General features: G+C 40.9%; 1 protein-coding gene and 1 pseudogene across 1 annotated transcript in view; both read left to right on the forward strand.

The window, feature by feature from the left end:
- The first annotated feature begins 2,967 nt into the window (after positions 1 to 2,967).
- Positions 2,968 to 21,094, forward strand: part of SNTG2 (syntrophin gamma 2) — a 223,823-nt gene continuing 205,696 nt past the window's right edge. The window contains 1 exon segment of the mRNA XM_090136333.1: positions 2,968 to 3,882. Coding sequence (XP_089992459.1) covers positions 3,811 to 3,882 — 72 coding nt within the window. The 5' untranslated portion in view covers positions 2,968 to 3,810.
- LOC149919189 (uncharacterized) lies at positions 5,160 to 19,557 on the forward strand (annotated as a pseudogene).

Genomic DNA, 21,094 nt, shown 5'->3' on the forward strand with positions numbered 1-21,094 from the left:
GCTGCTTTACTGCAGCAGGTGATGAAGCGTTCACATGGATGTTGTCAGTGTTACTAAAATCATCTGATTCCAAGGTAAGAATACATACTGATTGCTCCAATATCCCTCTATAAACACATGTTGGGAACACCTCATTCAGATATCCAGTTGCTCAGACATCCATTTTTAATAGTCTTTCATAGTACCCTGATGAATTACTCTCTTAAATAGCCTGAGATACCGAGCTCCTGACTGATGCAGTCAATATTCATTCCTTCAGCAGTGACGGACAAAATCATACCAGTTTGTCCCAGTCATACCAGTTTGACTTTGGCAGCAGGGTGCATGGTGAAATGTACCTGCACCTGAATAAAATGAGGGATACCGGTGGCTGAATGGCAGCTTCTGCATTAATGCAGGCTGCATGTTCCCTGGGACATGCAGCGTTTCTATCTTGCCTTACATGCAATTTTTACATTAAAAATTTCAAACTGATATCCTTAGAAAAGTATGATCTACAGTGTCTCCTTCTCTGGAGAGACTCAAAACCTACCTAGACACTCTCCTGTGCAACCTATTGTAGGGAACCTGCTTTAGCAGATGAGTTGGATGTGGCGGGGGGGTTGGAGATTCATGATCCTTGAAGTCCCTTCCAATCTGAGCCATTCTGTGATCCTGTCTCTTCCAACCTCTATGATTCTGTGATTCTACTTCCTCTTATCTTTGATGCCTTTTCACAAAATCAAATGAAGGAGCATTTATTTTGCTAGTAAAATATTCAGTATAATAAAGTTCATAAAGCAGCTAAGCTTCACAGAAAAACCTAAAATAGAACCAATGATGATATGATTCTTGTGTTTTTCTGAATATTAATGTCTAAAAATGAGAAGTGGAATATCTGCAAATGTTGAGTTTCATAGTAAGATTACAATCTGAGTAGCCGTGAGATTGTTTGCATTATAAATGTTTATAATTATACTTTGAAGACAAAGTAAAATTTCCTAGAAAATATAATTACACACTTTCAACTGTCTGTGTGTGTACTTTTATGTAAGAATGCAAGAATATGTATGAAAATGGAAGGAAACAGACAGATCTGTAAAGTGACAGCTTCTGAATTCAGCAGTTTGCATCTGTTTTCATGAACACTCCATTCAAACTTTACACATGATTTGAAATTTTTTTGCTGTCTGCTATGTTTAATCTTAATAAAACTTTTTGAGTACTATTTAATATCATGAATTTAACTGAAAATCATGGTATTTTTTATCAAAAAACATGTTTTGCATCCTCTGAATTTAATCTCTTTTTGTAAGATCACTTTGTGGTTATTTTCTAGTATTTTAATGAAATCTCAAGGGCTAGAAATTTATAAATAATTGCCCTATCCCAAATTATAGGATATAGTATAATCTGGAAAAAAACACAAGTCTTTCATCATTAAAACGCTACTTGACAGCTAGCATTCATTAACTGTATTTCAGGAATGGCAAAGGCAAAGGCTTTGCAGAATCAGGGATGCAGTGAAACTGAAAAATTACTGACAGAGGAAAGGAAAAACCACATATAAGCTTTTCATTAGTAACAAACTGAACACAGTAAGAACTCCTAAAAAGTTCATATGTTTCTTAAGCTATGAAATTGTACTGTCTCTTAAAAATAAAGAAATTTATTAGTTGTAATTAATAAGTTTTGCAGGCTATGACAAATTGGCTTAGCTCAAATAAAATACTAAATATGTTTATTTTTGACTTATCTTTCCCCAAATCACATATATCCACTTGCTTTCAGTACAGCAGTACTATAGGAGAGTATAATTTTGTGAAATTAAATCCCCAAAGTACAAAGTATTAACAGTTCCTTAGCTGTCTGACGTTATCCAATTTTCAGTGCATTACATAAATCATTTATGCAATTGTCAGTTTTCAGATAAGCTTCTCCAGAAGTTATACATTGTGTGCAAGGCTTATGGTATCCAACTGGAAAAGAATTTTAAATTTTAGAAAAGTAAAGCTTATAGATAAATAGAAACTTTTTGAAAAATAGGAATTTATCTCTGTCTTTTCCCACATATATTCCCTGTACATCATAATAGTACTCTGCTACATGTTTTTTATTTACATTGACTTGCACATCTGTTTTCTAATCCTTGCTTATATCCTGTATTTATAGAAGAAGAGAATGAAGAAGAAACATGAAAGGAAAAGCTGTATCTGATAAGAAATTGGTAACTATAGCAAAACTGTTATCCATACTAGCAAATATCTGTCTCTCATTTCCAACCTTCCTAAATTGTCTAAGCACGTTTCCATTAATAAACAGTACCCTATTCATACATTATTTTTTTTCATCTGAGGTTTGTACATTCCAACAAAACACATCTGGTGCATGGGCACTGCCTGCAACTACTGCAAAATACAACCTCGAAGGTGCGATGTTTCCAGAGCTATAGAACATCCACTGTTACTTGCTGCTTCCTCTCACCTCCAGCCCCAGCAGCCTGGGGCAATCCATCTCTGCCAGGCTGCAGCTCATTTGTGTGGTTGTTCTTTTTCCTTCCATCTCTGAGTGTCAGCACGTTGTGCATGCACATGGCTTTATGCGGTTGTGTGAGGTTATGGCCCAGGTTCTCAAGCATTTCACACTGCCAGCTTATTGTCACAACTTTTTCTTTCAGGCATGTAGCACTATAAATGGCAGGCTTTTTTTTTATCCACAGGATGGGCTAATTGGGGCAAATGAGCCCTTAGAGCAATGCCTTTAGGGACAGACTCTTTAGGTTGGTCTGCTGTGTTAGGAAAAGGGAAATGCTTTCAAACTAAAAGATTTAGACTGGATATGAGAAAAAAGGTTTTTTATGATAAGAATGGTGAGGCACTGATATGGGTTGCCCAGAGAGGTGTTGGATGCCCCATCCCTGCAGACACTTAAGGTCAGGCTGGACGGGGCTTTGAGCAACCTGCTCTAGCTGTAGGTGTCCCTGTCCATTGCAAGGAGTTGGACTGGATGGCCTTTAAGGGTCCCTTTCAATTCACATGGTTCTGTGTGCCATCTCATCTCCTTCCCATCAGTCTTGTGATCCACATGAAGTTTCCCAAAGCTAATTTCCCAGGCTATCCAGGTGATGAACTCGAACGCTGGGATGAAGACCAAGGACCAACGGAAGAACAAAACCTGGTGATGTTGGTCTGGAGATTATGACAGAAGGGCGCATACCTGCAGGAGACCTACATATCGCTGAGTGACCCCGACACCGGGGGGAACATCGCGTGGGCCTGCAGCACGCCCCGACCCCCTGCCGTTCAGCTGCTCCCGTTCCCTTCTCGGGCGCGGGCCGCCCAGCCCGAGGCGCTGCTCGGCGCTGCTCGGCGCGGGGCGGGACTGGAGCAACCCAAAATCACCGCCGCCGCGCTCGGGACGAGCCTCGCGGGGGGGCTGCGCGGTGCGGTGCCGGGGAGGAGCGCAGCAGCGCTAGTGGCTGCACCCAGAGCCCGGCTGTGGAGATGTGGCCGCAGAGGGGAGGGGAGCGAGAGCGGCGGCGCCTTCCCCCCGGAGAAGAACGAAGTTAAATAGGCAGCGCGCTTCCGCCACGGTCCTCTCCCCTCTTGGCTCCCAGCCTCCGGCGAGACCCCTCCTTCCCGCCCGCCGTGCCCGTGCTGCCGCCCCGCCCGGGCCGCGGGGCAGAGCGCGGCGCAGTACGGTGCGACCCCCCGGCACCGCACGCCCCGCGGAGCCGCGACGCCGTTCGCTCCCGGGATTCCATGCCTGAGGCGCCGCGTCCCGCCGAGCCGCCCGTCTGACAGAAGGACCCAGCCAGCTGCATGGGAGGAGATGAGCGTGGCGGGGAAGCAGCCGCCTCCAGCACCGCTTGAGCGCCCCGGCAGCCTCCTCGTCCCCACCTGGGCAAGTACCCGCGCTCCCCACGCCCGTCCCGGCATCGACTCCCGCGGCCGCTCGGGTCGGGCGGCTCCCGCCGGCGGCGCTGCCCAGAGGGCGGGAGGGAGGCGCCTGCGGGAGGGGAAGCGGGCAGCGGGGCACCGCCTCAGCCTCCCTCAACGGGAGGAACGCTGCCGGCCGCCGAAAGGCAGCCCCGGGCCGGCCGGCGCCCCCTCTCAACGCGGGGCTGCCATCTCTCTCAGCCCCGGGAAAGTTTCGGGGGCCGGGGGAGGAAGCGGGGAGGGGGCTCCGCTGCGTCTCGACTTGTGCGGTATCGCACTGGGAGGGAAGCGGGGAGTTGGGAGAGACTCGCTACTTCGTGGCAGCGTATTTGGCACATCATTTATAAATGATGCCCTCTGATGGTGGTTCTCAAGTGTCCTTGATTTATTAAATTAGCGTCATCTGGTACGTCCTCTGTACCTTTTAAAGTAATGATGGACTTAGTGATTTAGTGTAACGCTCCTCTTGGCATGCGGTTCTTCTGTGGAAGTGTAACTGCAGCATTTTTCAGCCACTGTCTGGAAAGTTGCATTTATTATAAAAGAGTTTACTGGTGCTGAAATAAACAGCCCATTCACTCTTTGCCCTGTCCTTCAAGCTGTCTCAGTGACTACAGCTGTGTGGTTTTAAAGGAAAACTGTGTCACCTTCCTCATATTTTACCTTGAGCATCATTCAGAAGCCACCTGCTTGCTGCTCCATGCAGTATGGCTTAAAGATGCTTTCCTCTTCACAGCAATTTCATTACCTCTTTAAGCCTCCATAATATGAGAGTAGATGATTGGAAGAACAAGTGTGGAAGGAAAGGTATTAAATGACACCTGGAACCACAAGCAAGTGCAACAGCTGCCACAAATCTGTGGCAACTAACTGCTGTCTTGTCTGAGCTGCGTTGGGCTGTGTTTTTGTGTCACTCATCTGACTTGTTTGTCTCTCTTACAACACATTCACCTCTTGGCTTTTGGAATTTCTGTAATTAAAAAGACAAGAATCAAATTAAACCTGCAGTAGGATTGTCTGTGTTTTAAAGCTGCTTCACAGCTCTTAATTTGTAAGACCTGCTCCTGAGCTGTAAAAATAATCTGTGCAGCAATTACTTAAAATGTTAACAGCTGGGGGGGTTGTATGGTAGTTCAGAATGTTTCAGCACTAAAGGTGAGGTATAATCACTATCATTAGGTGGAATTTATGACTGGTGTTCTTGTAGTTCTGTTAAATGTGTATGTTTAAGGCCACTGGGACATGCTGTTCCTGCTGATACTCGCGGGACTTCCGCCTGCAGTATTGCCTGGAGCAGCTCTGGGCTCTAAGGAAAGGACAGGTGTGGTGGAAACCAGAGATTCGTGGCCGTACAGCTTACCTGGACCCTACATCAGAGGTAGGAACATAAATCAAAAGCTCTGCAAGCTGCTTCTTTCCAATGAACACAGAACAGCTTAACCTCACTTTCCAGAGAATTTTAAATGCAATCATATAGACTTCAGATTCCATAGCAGCATTTATGACAGGTATTTATACACTGACTTCATAACTGCACAGCTTCCCAGAGATGCCACGTACTGATGCAGGGAATAGCATGAGCCATTCTCAGAATGTTGAAAACAAGACCTTGCTTTTATGATGAATGGTGTGATGAGTATTTGTTTCATTATTTTAACACTACTGGCATCCAAATTCATTTCCCTTACTATTTTTATATCTGTGTATTGCCTGTGTCTGTGCGAATTTTCCTCAGAAATAAGGTAGAACTATGCTAGTTATGATGTAACTACTAAATACTGCATGCTGAGCCCATTTCATTGTCTGGGGTTATGGTAATTAGGCAGTCATAGTTCTTAAAGGTACTGGTATTTAAATTTTTTTTTTAGTTTTCAGAAGGAAGACAGAGAAGTACTAGTCCTTGAAAAGTAGCTCAGCTCACTTTTAAATACAAGATAGCATGCTAGATTTGAAACACAGTACTATAATATTTTGTATGCTTATATTTTTAACACTAACAAGCTCTTTAAGGAGTTTATGCAAGAAACAGACTTAAAAGTTTATTTGTTTGTATTCTGTTCTACACAAGTGAAGCTTCAGTCAGACATTGTCTCTAATGTTTTGTCAATCAGTGTAATTTGTGCTACTTGCCTCCCGCTGGGTCAGACATGTTCATATTGAGCTGATTTCAGAAAGCAGTCTGTTTCCTTTATCTGTAGTGAGCTTCTCAGATTTCTTGTATAGCTCTTCCCCTTTTAGCCTCTCAGAAATTCTGAAGAGGTCCAACCCCTTAGGGATAGTTACCCACTGTGTCAGTGTGCCTGTGCCACAGTTGTCCCTGAATCTTACACCGATGCAATATGAGTTGGATTCTGTGCTTTTCTTTGTCTTGCTGGAAGTGTGAAAGGCGGTGATAGCCTTACAAGCTTCTAAAATGAAGAAATAAAGGTATATATCTCATTGTTATGTATGAGTATCTTGTCAGTGGTTTCTCAGAGTAGAGATTATTCTGCTAAAATGCCATTATTTATATTGCATGCCATCAGCTAGTACACCAAGTTTTTTTAATAGCTTTTTTCTTACTCTGTATGGAAGCTATCAATAGATTTCTTTATTCAGCAAAGATCCAAATGAAAGAAGTGTTGGGAAACTATTTTGGATGTTGTTCTGCTCTGGAGTTATTCAAACCGTGATCTCCATAAGGGGACAAAATGCATATGCGGATCTTCTGTTCCTTTCCTCTCTTTTTCCTCTTTTTAGTTTTCCACATTATGTCTATGTAATTTAGGTACTCGGATAGAGATGATAATATTTACTCTTTATTTTTTATTTTTATTTTAAAGCAAGGCCTGGTGAATTTATTTATTTAATCAATTTTGCACCCACCAATACAGAAACTTCCTCAATGTGATCACTAGGTGTCGTGTTACCACAAACATCGGCCTCTTGCCTTTTCCCCACTCATCTTTTTAGGGTCAACATTCAATCGTGCCATTTTTCTAAAATAGATGGCTACCATTAATGTTTCACACCAGTGTTTTGGTATGCCATGATCATAAGAAGCAGTGCTTGCTTCAACTTTTCTGTTTTGTTTTCTTCTTCTTCTTTTTTTTTTTTTTTAAATTTTTAATTTCAAGTTATATCTGCACTTAGATTGCTTTAGGTTTCAAAATTATTTCCAAAGTACCTGTCTACACCACGATACAAATCCATAGGTTATACTTATTAATCGAAGCTTTTCCACCCACCCAGTTATTTTGTTTTGCAGTTTCTTGCTGGGCAAAAGCTGATTTCTGAAATTTTTGTCAAGAGTTGAACAGAATTTGCATCCTGAAGTGGGGATGAAAAGAAAATAGATGGTGAAGCTTCATGATAGAAAAGAGGTGTCTGTGTATACTATGAAGCCTCATAGTTACTTTCCATTGCAAATTTTGTTGATTCCTCACTGATAGGGGAAGTATGTTTTTTTTTGCTCCCCTCCCCACCCTTCCACTCAAAATCTGGAATGAAATAGTTTGAAGACTCTGTTAAAGAAATTTACCAAACACATTATTTAAACACTAGACTATACAAGCTTTTTTTTTTTTTCCTCTATTTTTTTTTTTCTTCCACATTTCTTCATTTTTTTTATCTCTTCCCTCAAAAACAAAATCTGAGTCCTGCTTCTGTCTGTACATAACTCCATAAAAATAGCTACTGAACTGATAAAAATCATATTCAAGCTTATGGCTTTAACATCTTAATGGAAATAAGTCTTGTTCCCACCTGCTGCTCTGAAAAACAATGTCTTATCTCAGAAAAAAGACAATGTTGGTATTCTCTTTACACCTCAGATCTGTGTTTCATATTGTAAGCATTTTTTTTTCTGATGTTTTAAACATTTTATGAGATGAATATAAATAGAATTACTTTCATTTGTGAGTACAGAGACTGCTGAGAGTAAAAGTGGTAGCAGAGCTCAGCAGAAGGAGCAGTGCATAACACGTACCTGCAAAGTGGCAGCTGATATTGCATGTCAGTGGCATCATGGCAACAGTAACAACATATAAAAGTGAGATTCATTTAGGGTGGAAGGGACCTTGGGAGGTCAGTGAGTCTAACCTGCAGAAAACAGCATCTGTCCTGAATTTAGACTTGGCCATTCAAGGCTTTTTCTCATTGCATCTGGGAAACTGCAAAGGATGGAAAGTGCATAACCTCTGTGGGCATCCTTCTGCGCTGCTGGACCATTCCCACGGTAAGCTGGGGGATGCTGCAGGTCCCCCCAAAGCTATCTTTTTTCTAGGTTTAACAAACTTCCTGAGCCTATCATGGGAAGTGCTTCAGCCATCTTTGTGGCCATCCATTGCACTTGGTCCAGTTTGTACCAAGGGACTCAAAACTTGATGTGATGTTTGGGTGTGATCTAGGAAGTGTTAAGCAAAGAGAACTAGTCAAGTTGATCACATCTGCATTGATGCTGCTTGCTTCTGTGCTGCCAGCATGCAGTGCTGACTCCTGCCTGGCCTTCTGTCTGCCAGAGCCACCTGGACATTCTTAATGTAATACATTTCTTTTCCATAATGTCTCAGAGAGAAACTGGAAGCGGTGAACATTTTTAAAAAGCAGGTGGCTCTTAAAAGTGCCTTTTTTTTTCTTTTTTTTTCTTTTTTTTTCCCTCTATTGGTTAAGAATGGATGTCTACCTCGAGAGAAATTTGGAATTTAGCAAATTATAGTACTACCTTTCTGTGTGCTGTTTTATTTATTTGATTTCATTTGCCAAAAGGAGAGAAAGGTCAATGTTGACTGTCATCTGAAGCTAAGATTCATTTACTATAAAAACTGCCTGCAAGTTGAAATAAAATACTTGGAAGGATTTGCTCATCCTTTATTTTACTGATGAAGTTGATAGTTAGAGCCAGCAGAGGCCCAAGACTGTGCTTCGTTCCAGACACCATGTGTTAGTTTCACTCATTTAATCCAGAGATGATATAAATTTCTTCTGGTCTGTTTTCTTGAAAAGAAGGCAGACTGATGTTCTGAGCTTCTCTGTACCTAGTTGTCTGAACTTTCTGTCTGAAAAAGCAGTGTGACTCCAGTGAGAGCTGTCATGCTGGAATCCTTCTGCCACTCTTTATTTATGTATATCAGCAGGCAGATTTTTGTAATGAGATTTACAAACTCTCCAAAGCATATAACCTTGAAAAGCTGTAACGCTTCAGCACAATCTAATCAATATTATCATGTTTATCATCTTGTGAAGTTCAGACTGTAGTAAGGACAAAATGCATTTGTAATGTTTAGAGAAGTTCTGGGCAGAAAAATCAGTGAAAAACAATCGAGGTTTTGCATTGTATTTAGAGAGGCATGGTGCATGTTTACGCCATGTGTAATACCATAAAGTTTTTAGTCTTACAGTGCTTCCCTCTGTCATGCCAAAATTGCACAACTGTTTGCCTGTTAGTTTGGATTTTTGCCTCTGCACAGTTTGTATAGGTTTTCTAAGTTGTGATATAAATAAAGAATGAGGAGAAACTCTTCCTGTGACCAGGCATATTCTGTATAATGCAGTCTGCTGCAAAAAAACACAGCCAGAGTAGCTTTCTTCATAGGCTTCAGAAGCAATTCCCAGAGTCTGAGCAGCCAAATTTCATAGTACTTCCTTGATTTGAAGTATTACTGAGTTCCTTGTTTTAGTGCTGGAGATGTATAGCAGAAGGGCTAATTGATTTGATGAGGACCACAGCAGCAGCCTTATCTAAACAAGGATGAAATCAAAGCCTGTGGGTGTCAAATATTTGTGAACTCTTGATTATTATTTGTTGTAAAAAAAAAATATATATATGGAATTTTAGTCATTCTGACTTTTGATGTGGATTCCCTTTTTTTGCCCAGTTTTGCAGGAGGACTGAAGGAGTAAGTGGACAGAGTTCATGTGGGGCTCAGAGAAGCTCAGTCTGTGTTTGGTGATGAAATACTTCTCAGAAGCAGAAAAAAATGTGTGTTTGCTATGCTATGTGTTCTGGTGGACAGGGCTTCCTTGTTACTACAATTGTGATTTGTACTGTTAATGGCTATTATCATCTACCTATAAATGACATCAATTAAAAATAGTGGCATACAGAGTTTCAGAGTGCAATGTTAGTGAGCATTATTGTTTCTGCTTTACCACCGAGGAAGCTAAATAAAAAAAAGTTTTAATTAAGGCATTGAATTTTTTTGTTTTGTTTTCTTTGTATTTTAGATGTGAGTTGAGTATATTGTCTTTAAATAGTTTATATTTCATGAATATGTGATGAAACTTCATTGAAAATGACATGGAAAACGATTTTCAGCTTTAAAATTTTCTTCCATATCTCAGCTTTTATTTTATATATTTTTTTGCTTTAATAAGTTATGCATTATCTATCCCATCCAATAATGGATATAGACTTATTTGAAAAATATGCATTCATTTAACTGAAGAGTAAAAGCATACTTGCTTCTGCTGCTTGTGTACATCAGGAGTAGTACTTTAACATCATTGAAAATAGATTTATATTATAAAATATAATAACTGGTATATTACATGAATATTTTAAACAGAAGAACAAGCATGCACATTAAAAACTGTCTTAAATAACATGGGAGATAGTGATGAGTATTTATTTTATTTCCTCTACAAAAGCTCTTTCTCCTCTAACTATACATAAGACTATTAAGTTGATTGGCAGAAAACACCAAAACTGATCTCACAGTAGATATCATGAGGATGTATTCATATTTGAAAACTTTTTATTACAAGCATATGTTGCAATCTTCTCCAGCAAAGGAGAAAAAACAGGCAAAGATTTTTTTTTTTCATTTGTTTCACTGCCTGCAGCTAAGACCCAGATACTGCAAGGAAATTCATGGGCACATATCTTTCCATACAAATCCCATTTAACAGTTTTAAGTGATGTTTTTAGAAAGGCTTAAAGAATTACTTATCAGTGTGGTTGTGTTAATAAAATGCAAGTTTCTTCTATACTAATAAAATATTTTCTTCAAGCAGGAATTATAATCTAATTTTGTGCTATTTCTTTACCTCTATTTTTTTCATGATATCCTTCTGTTTTACACAATGTTTTAGTAAATGTAAAATTTGGTTGTTGTTCTGCTACCCTTCGTGAGTGCTGCGTAAATGGTAACATAAGGATGTGCAGTAATCCATGATATTAATTTATTTTAAGAATAGAGTTGAAATATTCTAAGGAGGGCTACGAAGATGGAAAAGGGTCCAGAATTGCAAGTGTGAGGAGTGGCCAAAATCCCTTGGTTTGTTCAGCCTGGAGAAGAGAAGGCTGAGGATTCCTCATGGAACCCTACAGCTTCCTTGTGAGGGCAGTGGAGGGGCAGGTGCTGACCTCTGTTCTCTGTGGTGACAGTGACAGTACCCAAGGGAACCTTGCTGAGACCACTGAATCTGAACCCCAATGCTTGCACCCTGCAGTCAGGAACACCACTGGAAGATTCAGCTGAGGCAGAATGTGTGGTTACATGTAGACTACATCAGTTCTCATGTAATGGCAGATGGAACATGGCCATGTTCTTCACACTATAGTGGGCTGGGGGAAGCTGAAGAGCTGCTACCCTTGTTGCTGCGGTAGTGTTGTGTACTGCAGAAGGGAGAGGCCATGGCCAGTTGCTGTCCTGGAGCAAGCAATATCAGTGCTTGGGTCCCTCTGCAGGATGCCCTCCCAGTCCTACAGCTGGTGTGTTTTGCACTTCCACTGGCACAGGCTGCAGCCGTGGTCTTGTCAGCTCCCTGAGTTCCTGCCCCTATGGTGGCTCCATGGGACCTGAGTGACTTTGCACAAGTCATGTCTACTGACTCAAGGGCACTCTGTGGGCTCTGGCAGCCTGCGCTAGTCAGGGCCAGAGGAAACACTGGTGATGCTGTGGGGATGGGCACTGAGAACAGCTCCTGGCAGTCCCATAACATAGTCTAAAGCCCCATGAAAACACTGAGCCAGGGTCCAGAAACAAGCTGAGCTAGGCCAGGCTCTGTCGTGTCCCAGTATATACAGTAGTGGGCCATGAGGTCACATCCATCATCTGGTGGTGTGACACACTATGACTTTGTGACATCAAACCTATTGCTTGGTGATATCACCCTGGGGAAGCCTGTCTGGCCCCAACAATACTCCAGTCAGCACCAGTACTGTGCATGCCCACTAGGGCTACTGCAGTGTTAGAGTTTCCCAGCAGTCACCCTGGCCTGGCCTTGTCTTCCTAAAGTCCTTGTACTTCCCATCTTCCTGTCCAACCTCTTCTCCAAGTGTCCATGTTTATGTTTTTCCCCATCCATCTCGTGCTGGCTGAGGCTGTTGCCTGATTTGATATATTGGATACCATGCAGACATCAAGCCTGCAGCTTTGTCATGAGGTAAGAGGAGGGGCAGGACCTTATCTTTCTTGTGGCAGTGATAGGACCTGAGGGAACAGCATAGAGCCGTGTCAGTGGAAAGTCAGGCTGGGTGTTGGGAACAGGTTCTTTACCAGAGGGTGGTGGGCGTGGAACAGGCTTCTCAGGGCAGTGGTCACTGCACCAAATCTGCCAGAATACAAGGAGAATTTGGACAATGCTCTCATACATAGGGTTTGAATTTTGGATGGTCCTGAGTGGAGCCAGGAGTTGGACTTGATGATTCTTCTTGTTTCTTTCCAACTCAGGATAGTTTATATTTCTATGAAATGTTTCCAGTTAACAATCTTGTTTTGTGATGTAGCTATAGCTTTTTATAAAGTTTTTGTCTACTCATAAATCATCAGCCTATTTATCTGCTGCATCAATACACCATTTTATACAACTATTCATTGTATTTTCATTTAAAAGATGGATTAATTACTAAGGCATCTGGTGCATCATATGGCGTATGTGCTGGATGTGCTGAACAGAATAATCTTAAAAAAAAAAAACAAGAGAAAAAGGACATTATGTAAAAGGATTAGACTTTTAAGTGTGCTTTGAAGAGTAACTTTACAGTACTAAAATCTCTAGGTCTGTTATTCAGGATTTTGTGATCATTAAAGGAATCTTTGATCCTACTGAAACAAATGTGCGTTCCTGCTGTATATTTTCTTGTAATATTTTAAAAATAGGAATAAAATAAAACACTATTTTCTAACAAGGACTGTATTATGGAGTAGTAATACAATACTTTTTCCCAATATTATCATGAAACTACTGCTATAAATAATTTGATTTACGATTTGTAAGGCACTAATTTTTTATTCTTACTGTCTTTAGAAATTACATCCCTGGACATAACATGCCCTTCTTAGTCTTCATATAATCTATAGATAATAGGTTAGATACATATCACCCTTTTTATCTAAGAACATTCGGAAGATGAAACTTAAATATATCCATTTTACCTTCTCTTTTCAAAAATTATTTTTTTCATTGAAGTTACCCTTCCAGAAGCGTAATAGTTGTGCTATTTTCTCTGTTCAGTGTTGCATGAACAAAAACATAGCACCATTACAACTCAATTGGAGCCATCAAGGTTGGAGATGTAGTGGGATGCATTGGTCCCAAAGATTTTCAAAATTGAAGTGATCTTTTCAGAAAAGATACTGATTCCAACAAGAAAGAAACATAAAGTCAGCAAGGTTGGAAAAGACTTTTAAGATCATCCAGTCCAACTGTGCACCTAATACCAATATTTCCCACTAAACCATATACCTCAGAAATCTGTGTTAAGCATATCTTGCTTTTAGTGTGTAGTCTGAGGGACCTGTTTAATAGCTTCATTAATTACATAGACAGTGAGATTGAGTGCAACCTCAGCAAGTTTGCATATAACCCAAAAGCTGAGTGGTGCAGTTGATATAACAAAAAGAAGGAATGCCATCAAAAAGGACCTGGACAGGATTGAGAAATTGACCAATGTGAACTGAAGGAGGTTCAACATGTCCAAATGCAGTCTGCTACATCTGGGTCAGGGCAATCCCAAGTATGAGTACAGACTGGAAAATAAAAGAATTGAGAGCAGCCCTGAGGAGAACCTGGGGGTTCTGACAGATGAAAAATTGGACATGAGTTGACAGTGTGTGCTTGCATCCCAGAAGGCCAAATATATCCTGGGCTACATCACAAGAGGCGGGTGGCCAGCAGAGAGAGGGAGGTGATTGTGCCCCCCTGCTCAGCCCTTGTGAGGCCTCATCTGGAGTACTGTGTCCAGGCCTGGGGCTCCCAGCACAAGAAAGATGTGGAGCTGTTGGACTGGGCCCAGGTGGGGGCCACAAAGATGATCAGAGGGCTGGAGCACGCCTGCTGTAAGAAAAGCTGGGAGAATTGCAGTTATTTGGCCAAGAAAGACAAGGCTCCAGGGATCGCAAGCAGCCTTGCAGTATTTAAAGGGGACATAGAAGAAATATAGGGAAAGACTCTTTATTGGGGAGTGTAGTGAAAAGATGAGGTGTAATGGTTATAAGCTAAAAGACAATAGGTTTAAATTCCTCACTGTGAGAGTGGTGAGGCATTGGATGAACAGGTTGCCCAGAGAAGATATGGATGTTCCATCCCTGAAAATGTTAAAGGTCCTTGTCCACAACAAGGAGCAGGAAAGGTTTTTTTCTTATTCCAAGCCATTCTGTTATTCTATGGTCTGTGAATTTAAAAGAGAAGTATTCCAGGAAACAAATCTGAAATTTGAATTGTCAGAATGAAATCAAAACAGTTTACTGATGAAAATTAATGAACTGGAATTGTTTGTTTCTGATTTACATATGCAACCCAGAAGAGCTTTCTCTTCATTTTGACGGTTTAAATTGTAGCTTGGAAGAATGCTTCCTTCTGTCTTTTACTACCTGTAATTGAGCTCTTAGAGAAAGAAAACAAAAATCAGACTTGTACAAAGAGCAGAGTTGCAGCAACTGGAATAATCTGTGGCTAATGCTCTCAAGAACTTTTTTTTCAGATGTCACGAAGGATAAGAAAATGGATAATCATGTACTGATTCCAAGTAGAAGTAGTGATCATTAATAATTAAGACTTGATTTTGTTTTTATCACCTCTTCGTTTTTTAGTTTACGCCATGACTAATTCAGAAGGAGTGGAGGGCATTAGGACAACCAAATGGTTTATGTTCCTCTCTACTTCTATTCTACACTTTTTTTTCTGCTCCTTTCCTCTTTACAAGCTTTGCTTTACTCCTCAAAAGAAGAGTTTCTGGCTTTTTCATTAACGCATATACTCTTTGGAGACAGTCCATTTCACTGGCTGACGAGAAAAAAAGAATTGAAGAAAAACACATATATTTATATACATATACAATATATACATAAAATAGTGATAGGACAAGGGGGAATGGTTTTAAACTGAGACAGGGGAGGTTTAGGTTAGAAATTAGGAGGAAGTTTTTTACCCAGAGGGTGGTGACACACTGGAACAGGTTGCCCAAGGAGGTTGTGGATGCCCCATCCCTGGAGGCATTCAAGGCCAGGCTGGATGTGGCTCTGGGCAGCCTGGTCTGGTGGTTGGCGACCCTGAATATAGCAGGAGGTTTGAAACTAGATGATCATTGTGGTCCTTTTCAACCCAGACCATGCTATGATTCTATGATTTTTAAAGAACAGAAACATTACTAAAGGGTAGACTTTAGGGTGGTTATTAAAGGGAAATGTATGTGAATGAAGGAGGCAGCGAGGAGTTATCTAGACCTCAAGAGCACTGTGTTGTTTTTTCTGGGTGATTTCTATCTGTGTAGTACGGAGAGTCCATACTTCAGTCTCTGAAAGCTCTGCTTCTTCTCTTCAGCTTTCAGTAGTTTGACAGATTTTGAGAAACGTCAGTAAGGTTAACTGAATGTCTACTGGATGTAGGTTTTGTAGCTAAATACAATTAAATGCAGTAAACCTGCTCGAGTTGATTCTGTAATTCTCATAATTCTAGTGTCATTTTAATCCAACCGGGGTCAATCTAATTCTCTTCCACAAAAGCATCTTGCTTCATCAATTTATAGCATAAAATGAAGGCTTCATTTTTAAATTTTATATCATTTCCATTCTGTTAGTCTAATGTGTGATTCACTGCTGAATGCCACCAAAAAGTGCAGTGTTTCATGTATATTTTTTAAGCAATTAGTGTTAGTGCTGTCTCCTCCAAGAGATAATTTTTCCTTGAAAATTAGCTGCAGACTATGCAGCCCTACAAAACTTATGACTTAGCCCAGTACATCTAGCAGAAGAAAAATAAACAAAATAAACCCACCAGCCTACTGCCATGGCTTAAGGCACTGAGGTGTGACATGAACATGATGTAGTTCTGCAAGTTCCTTTTGGATGCAATTTAGAAGTAGTAAAAAGTAGACTGCTCTGCAGAGCATCATTATTTTTCAAGAACTTCTGTGAAACTTTGGCAAACAGACTCCTGTCAAGAGAGTATTATCAAAATATTTGTCCTTGTCATGAGGAGAAGGAATCTTTTTGCCTTAAATTAAGTAATCAAAAGTCTCTAAAATGGGAGATGAGGGAAAGTTATTTAAGGATAAGGACAGCATTTCCTTCTAACTGACTTCTCTGACTATAATCCTTGCTTTTATTTGTGGTGTTGAAGTTTCATTAGGAACACATCTGCTCACTGAGAGCTAATTCTCTATCATGTTTAGCTGAATGTGGCTTAAAAGAAGACTATTAACAGAAGCGTATGTGCTCTCTATATAAGTTGCAAGAAATTCTGAGCAGTCTTTTCTCAAATATCATGAAAAATAGCTGCCTTGAATATTATTTCACAGAATAAAAATTTAGTTACACTAATTGTAAATTGCAGTCTAAATAGCCAGTCATCAGCTTGCTTGGTGTTTTCATATCAAGTTTCTTATGGAACTATACGTGAGATTAAGGTACTTTCACTAGTGAGCTCTGTGGATAATTTTTATGAATGTTTCAGTGAACTGGAACAGAACAACTTGTCTTAGTTTTTCAAAACTAATTAATCTTCTAATCTCTCCGCTGGTGGTATCTAGACATACAGTCATACCTCAAGGTTTGGAAGTTTGGATTTGGTCAAATCATTCTTATATAGGCAGAATAATAAGCTGAAGATAGATTTGATATCCTCTATATTCTGTAGGTGGGTGTCGCTGGCTACTGAGAACACTAAAAGAGACAAGGCATGGCTTCAAGCACTCAAATGCATTTGATCATGCTGTTAACTGTCAGCATCTTCCTTGGCATAATTTTGTCCTGGGCTACTTAGCAGTCTTTCAGACAATATCCAGACCCTAGTGTGGGACCATTTGTGCGGGCAGCACGGTTGTGGTATTCATATTTTTTAGAAAGGCGTAGAGTTTAGATTCACTGATTCGAGCTTTGTGCTGCCAGCTGACCTCAAGACCCACAGGTGCTTTATTTACCAGTATAGATGTTACCTCTTAGATTGTGGCACTCCTTTTTGGCAAGGATATTAACCTTATGTGCTCAGAAATGTCTGAGACTTGCTGACTTTTTTATCCAGGGGAGTTATTCTTTACTTAGATCACTGGCGGTTGAAAACTGTTTTCAAAACAAAAAGGTGTTTATGTACTTTGCAGAATAAAGCACAGAACTGCAATGGAAAATATTCCATTCCAAAGAGGCTTTATTTCATCCTAAAACACGTACATCAATATTTTACTTCGGATTAGGAATGTGCTTTTCAGGTGACTCTCATTATCATCTGTATTTGCTGTTCTGCAGTTTGCATTGTAAAGTGGTTTGGAATGCACCAAAGGTACATCCAGTGCTGGTAACTAGAACATCAAAATAGGAGTAGACAGAGGCACTGAATATTCATACTGTATGAATCTCTTGTGTTTTATTACAGATTAACTATAGCCTGATCCTGTGAACTGCACAGCTGTTTGTGGCCGAGCCCTCTAGGTGTGTCCTGGAGCATGCCTCCACTGAAGTTAATTCCACCTGAAAAGAATCTAGCACATGTGCCCTGAGGCTATGCCACAATGTAAAGTGCAGTATGATAAATAAGTGGGGGTGTTTGGAAAAGACTTGCTTCAAAATGCATACTTCAGTTTTAACTAAAATGTAATATGTAGCTGAATTTTTTTCTTTCTGAAAATAAGGCACCTGATTAATTGCAGCTATTAATGAGCTTTCAGTCTAAGGTAATGTATAATAGTAAATCTAAAATAGAACCTTCCCAAAGTGCTAATGATAGAAGTGTTGGGTCCTTGATAAAAAAGCAGTATTGCTTGTAAGATCTACTTCTCTTGTAATACATTACTAGACTATCTGGAAATAGTCTCAGTAAATCTCATCCTATATTTTCATATTTGAACTGATTAAAAGAGGCAGCCTTTTATTAACTGCTTTTTGTGTCTCTTGTTTTTTACCCAGTCTTACATAAATGAGAACGGTATTTGTCTCTTCCTTGACTTTGCCTGCTAAACTTTCCTTAGAATCTTCAAGCTTTAATATCACGCATAGTACTGTAGATCAGGCTGAATGAATAAATGCTGACAGCTCTGCCTCTTAACATTTTATTCCTAATCCTTTCCAATTTTATTATCTTTGAGAGGGTCTGATTTTGAGTATTATTCTCAAATGTGCTATGAGATGTACGACAGAAAATATTTCCTCAGTTTGCAAATTGTCTCAAGGACAGAACTTCTGCTTCTTGAGTAAGGCAAAACAGACTGCTGAAGAATGTTCCAGGAAGTAGATATGGGTAATCTTCGAGGCATGGAAAACATTTGACTATTTGCTAGGGAAAATCATTTCTGTTAATAATCAGAAGTTATGAAATAAGTTAAAGACTGGGGGGAAATTAGACTTACTCTTTTGAAAAGAATGTGGAGGCTCTTGAAATCTGGTTTAGAGCATTTCTGAATAGGAGATAGCACCTACAATGTAGCTGTGGCGGAAATCATCGTGCTAAATCACAGAAACACCAAGGTTGGAAAAGACCTACAAGATCATCCAATCCAACCATCCAACTATCACCAATAGTTCTCACTAAACCATGTCCCTCAACACAATGTCCAAACATTCCTTGAACACCTCCAGGGTCAGTGACTCCACCACCTTCCCCGGGCAGCCCATTCTAGTGCCTGACCACTTTTTCAGCCCAGCTCTCCAGCCTGTCCAGATTCCTGTGTGGGGGTCTCACTACCCCCAGACAGATCGACGCTTCCAGCCAATTTGGTGTCATCTGCAATCTTACTGAGGGTGCACTCAATGCCCTCATCCAGGTCATGAATAAAGATACTGAAGAGGACAGTCCCCAGCATGCACCCCTGGGGAACACTACTCATGACCAGTCACCAGCTGGATTTAGCTCCATTCACCAGCACTCTCTGGGCTCAGCCTTCCAGTTAGTTCCTTATCCAGCCAAGAGTGTACCTGTCCAAGCCACGGGCTGCCAGCTTCTGCAGGAGAATACTGTGGAAGACAGTGTCAAAGGCCTTACTGAAGTCTAGGTAGACTACATCAACAGCCTTTCCCTCATCCCCCAGATGAGTCACTAGATCATAGAAGGAGATCACGTTGGTCAAGCAGGACCTGCCTTTGTGAACCCATGCTGCCTGATCCCCCGGCTGTCCTGCACATGCCGCATGATCTCCTTCAAGACAATCTGCTCTATAACCTTCCCTGACACTGAGGTTAGGCTAACAGGCCCGTAGTTCCCCAGATCCTCCTTACAACCCTTCCTGTAGATGGGAGTCACACTGGCAAGTCTCCTGTCTTCTGGGACCTCACCAGTCAACAAGGAGCACTGATAGATAATGGAAGGGAGCTTGGCTATCACCTTCTCCAGTTCCCTCAGCATTCTCAGGTGAATGTCATCTGGCCCCATAGGCTTATGACAGTCCAGCTGGAGTAGTAGGTCTCTGACTGTGTCCTCCTGTAACGTGCGGGGTTTAGTCTGCTCCCCAGCCAAGAGCACCAGGTCAGAGACCTTTAAAGTCAGATGTAAAGAAGGCATTCAGAACCTCTGTCTTTTCCTTATCCTCAGTGGTCATATTCCCAGCCTCATCCAGTAAAGAATGGAGATTCTCCTAGTCCTCTTATCGTTTTTGTATTTGTAAAAGTGTTTCTTGTTCCTTTTAACCCCAGTGACCAGGTTGAGTTCAAGCTGGTTCAAGTCATGGTTTGAACCAGTGATGCAGCACCTGGGTCTTTTACCTGGGAAGACAGCGCTAACCAGGGGAGTTCAGGTGCAAATGCAATGCAGCTGAGTGACTGGAAAGGATGGAGCCAGGATTCAACCCTTCCCAGGCCTCATTTAAGGGTTGGCAGTGGAGGCAAGGGTATCTTGTGGGAGATCCCTGCCTACCTGAGGTCTTCCAAGGGTAAGTGGATTTTTTTCCTTTGTTTTGGTGGTTGCTGTATTTAGGTATATCCTTACTTGCTGTAGCCTAGGGTTTTGCTACCCTGCTATCACTGCTGTGCTTTCTATTGCATTACAGTAGCATTATGCTAGTACTTTTTCCGCCTGAAAAAACACAGTGTATAAATGTGACTGTACTGCCCTGATGATAGAATTCACAGTTATTCTCAATTCTTGTTTCACATAACTAGGTTTGGCTAATATCTTGACTGCCAGTCACTACTCTAATTGTAGTAATAGTGAACTAAGAACATGGTACAGTGTTGGTTTTTTTTTTTTTTTTTCTTTCCAGAGTAGGAATGTTTCTTGTTCATGCATCTCCTATGCCTGTTTATAAGCATTTCTCACTAGTTTCTCTGCTTTGATATTACACTTCATCTTATACTTTACACAGCTTTCCTTCCTTGTGCGTTTTGGGACATGCTTCTGGTGGGTGAGATTGCTGTCCCTGCTCCACCCAGGGCTTTCTACTCACCTTTCCCACTGGAGTAGCCCATTCTATCTGGTCCCTGACATCTGGAACCCAATGCTCTTTTTTTTTCTCTTTCTTTCTTCTATGGTCTACTGTTATTTCTTTTTTCTTTTTCCAGTGCGATTCTTGCTCTTTGCAGCAGTTTTCTGTGTATCTGAAGACTGTTAATGTGTCTTCCACAGCATAAGCAGTATCAGTTTCCTGACTTTTTCATTCATGCCTTGTGTTTTTTTTTTTTTTTTTTTTCCTCTTAACTTTCTTCAATTGGCCCCTATCTGTCCACAGTTATTTATAGGACTCTGACTGTTGCCTGGTCAATATGCTGAATTGAGCAGGATTTGTCTAAGCCTATCTCGTGGTACCCCTAATTATGCTTCCTGGAGCATGAAAT

The sequence above is a fragment of the Phasianus colchicus genome, chromosome 2 (genome assembly GCF_987193195.1).
Source record: "Phasianus colchicus chromosome 2, bPhaCol1.hap1.1, whole genome shotgun sequence".
Taxonomy (NCBI): Eukaryota; Metazoa; Chordata; class Aves; order Galliformes; family Phasianidae; genus Phasianus; species Phasianus colchicus.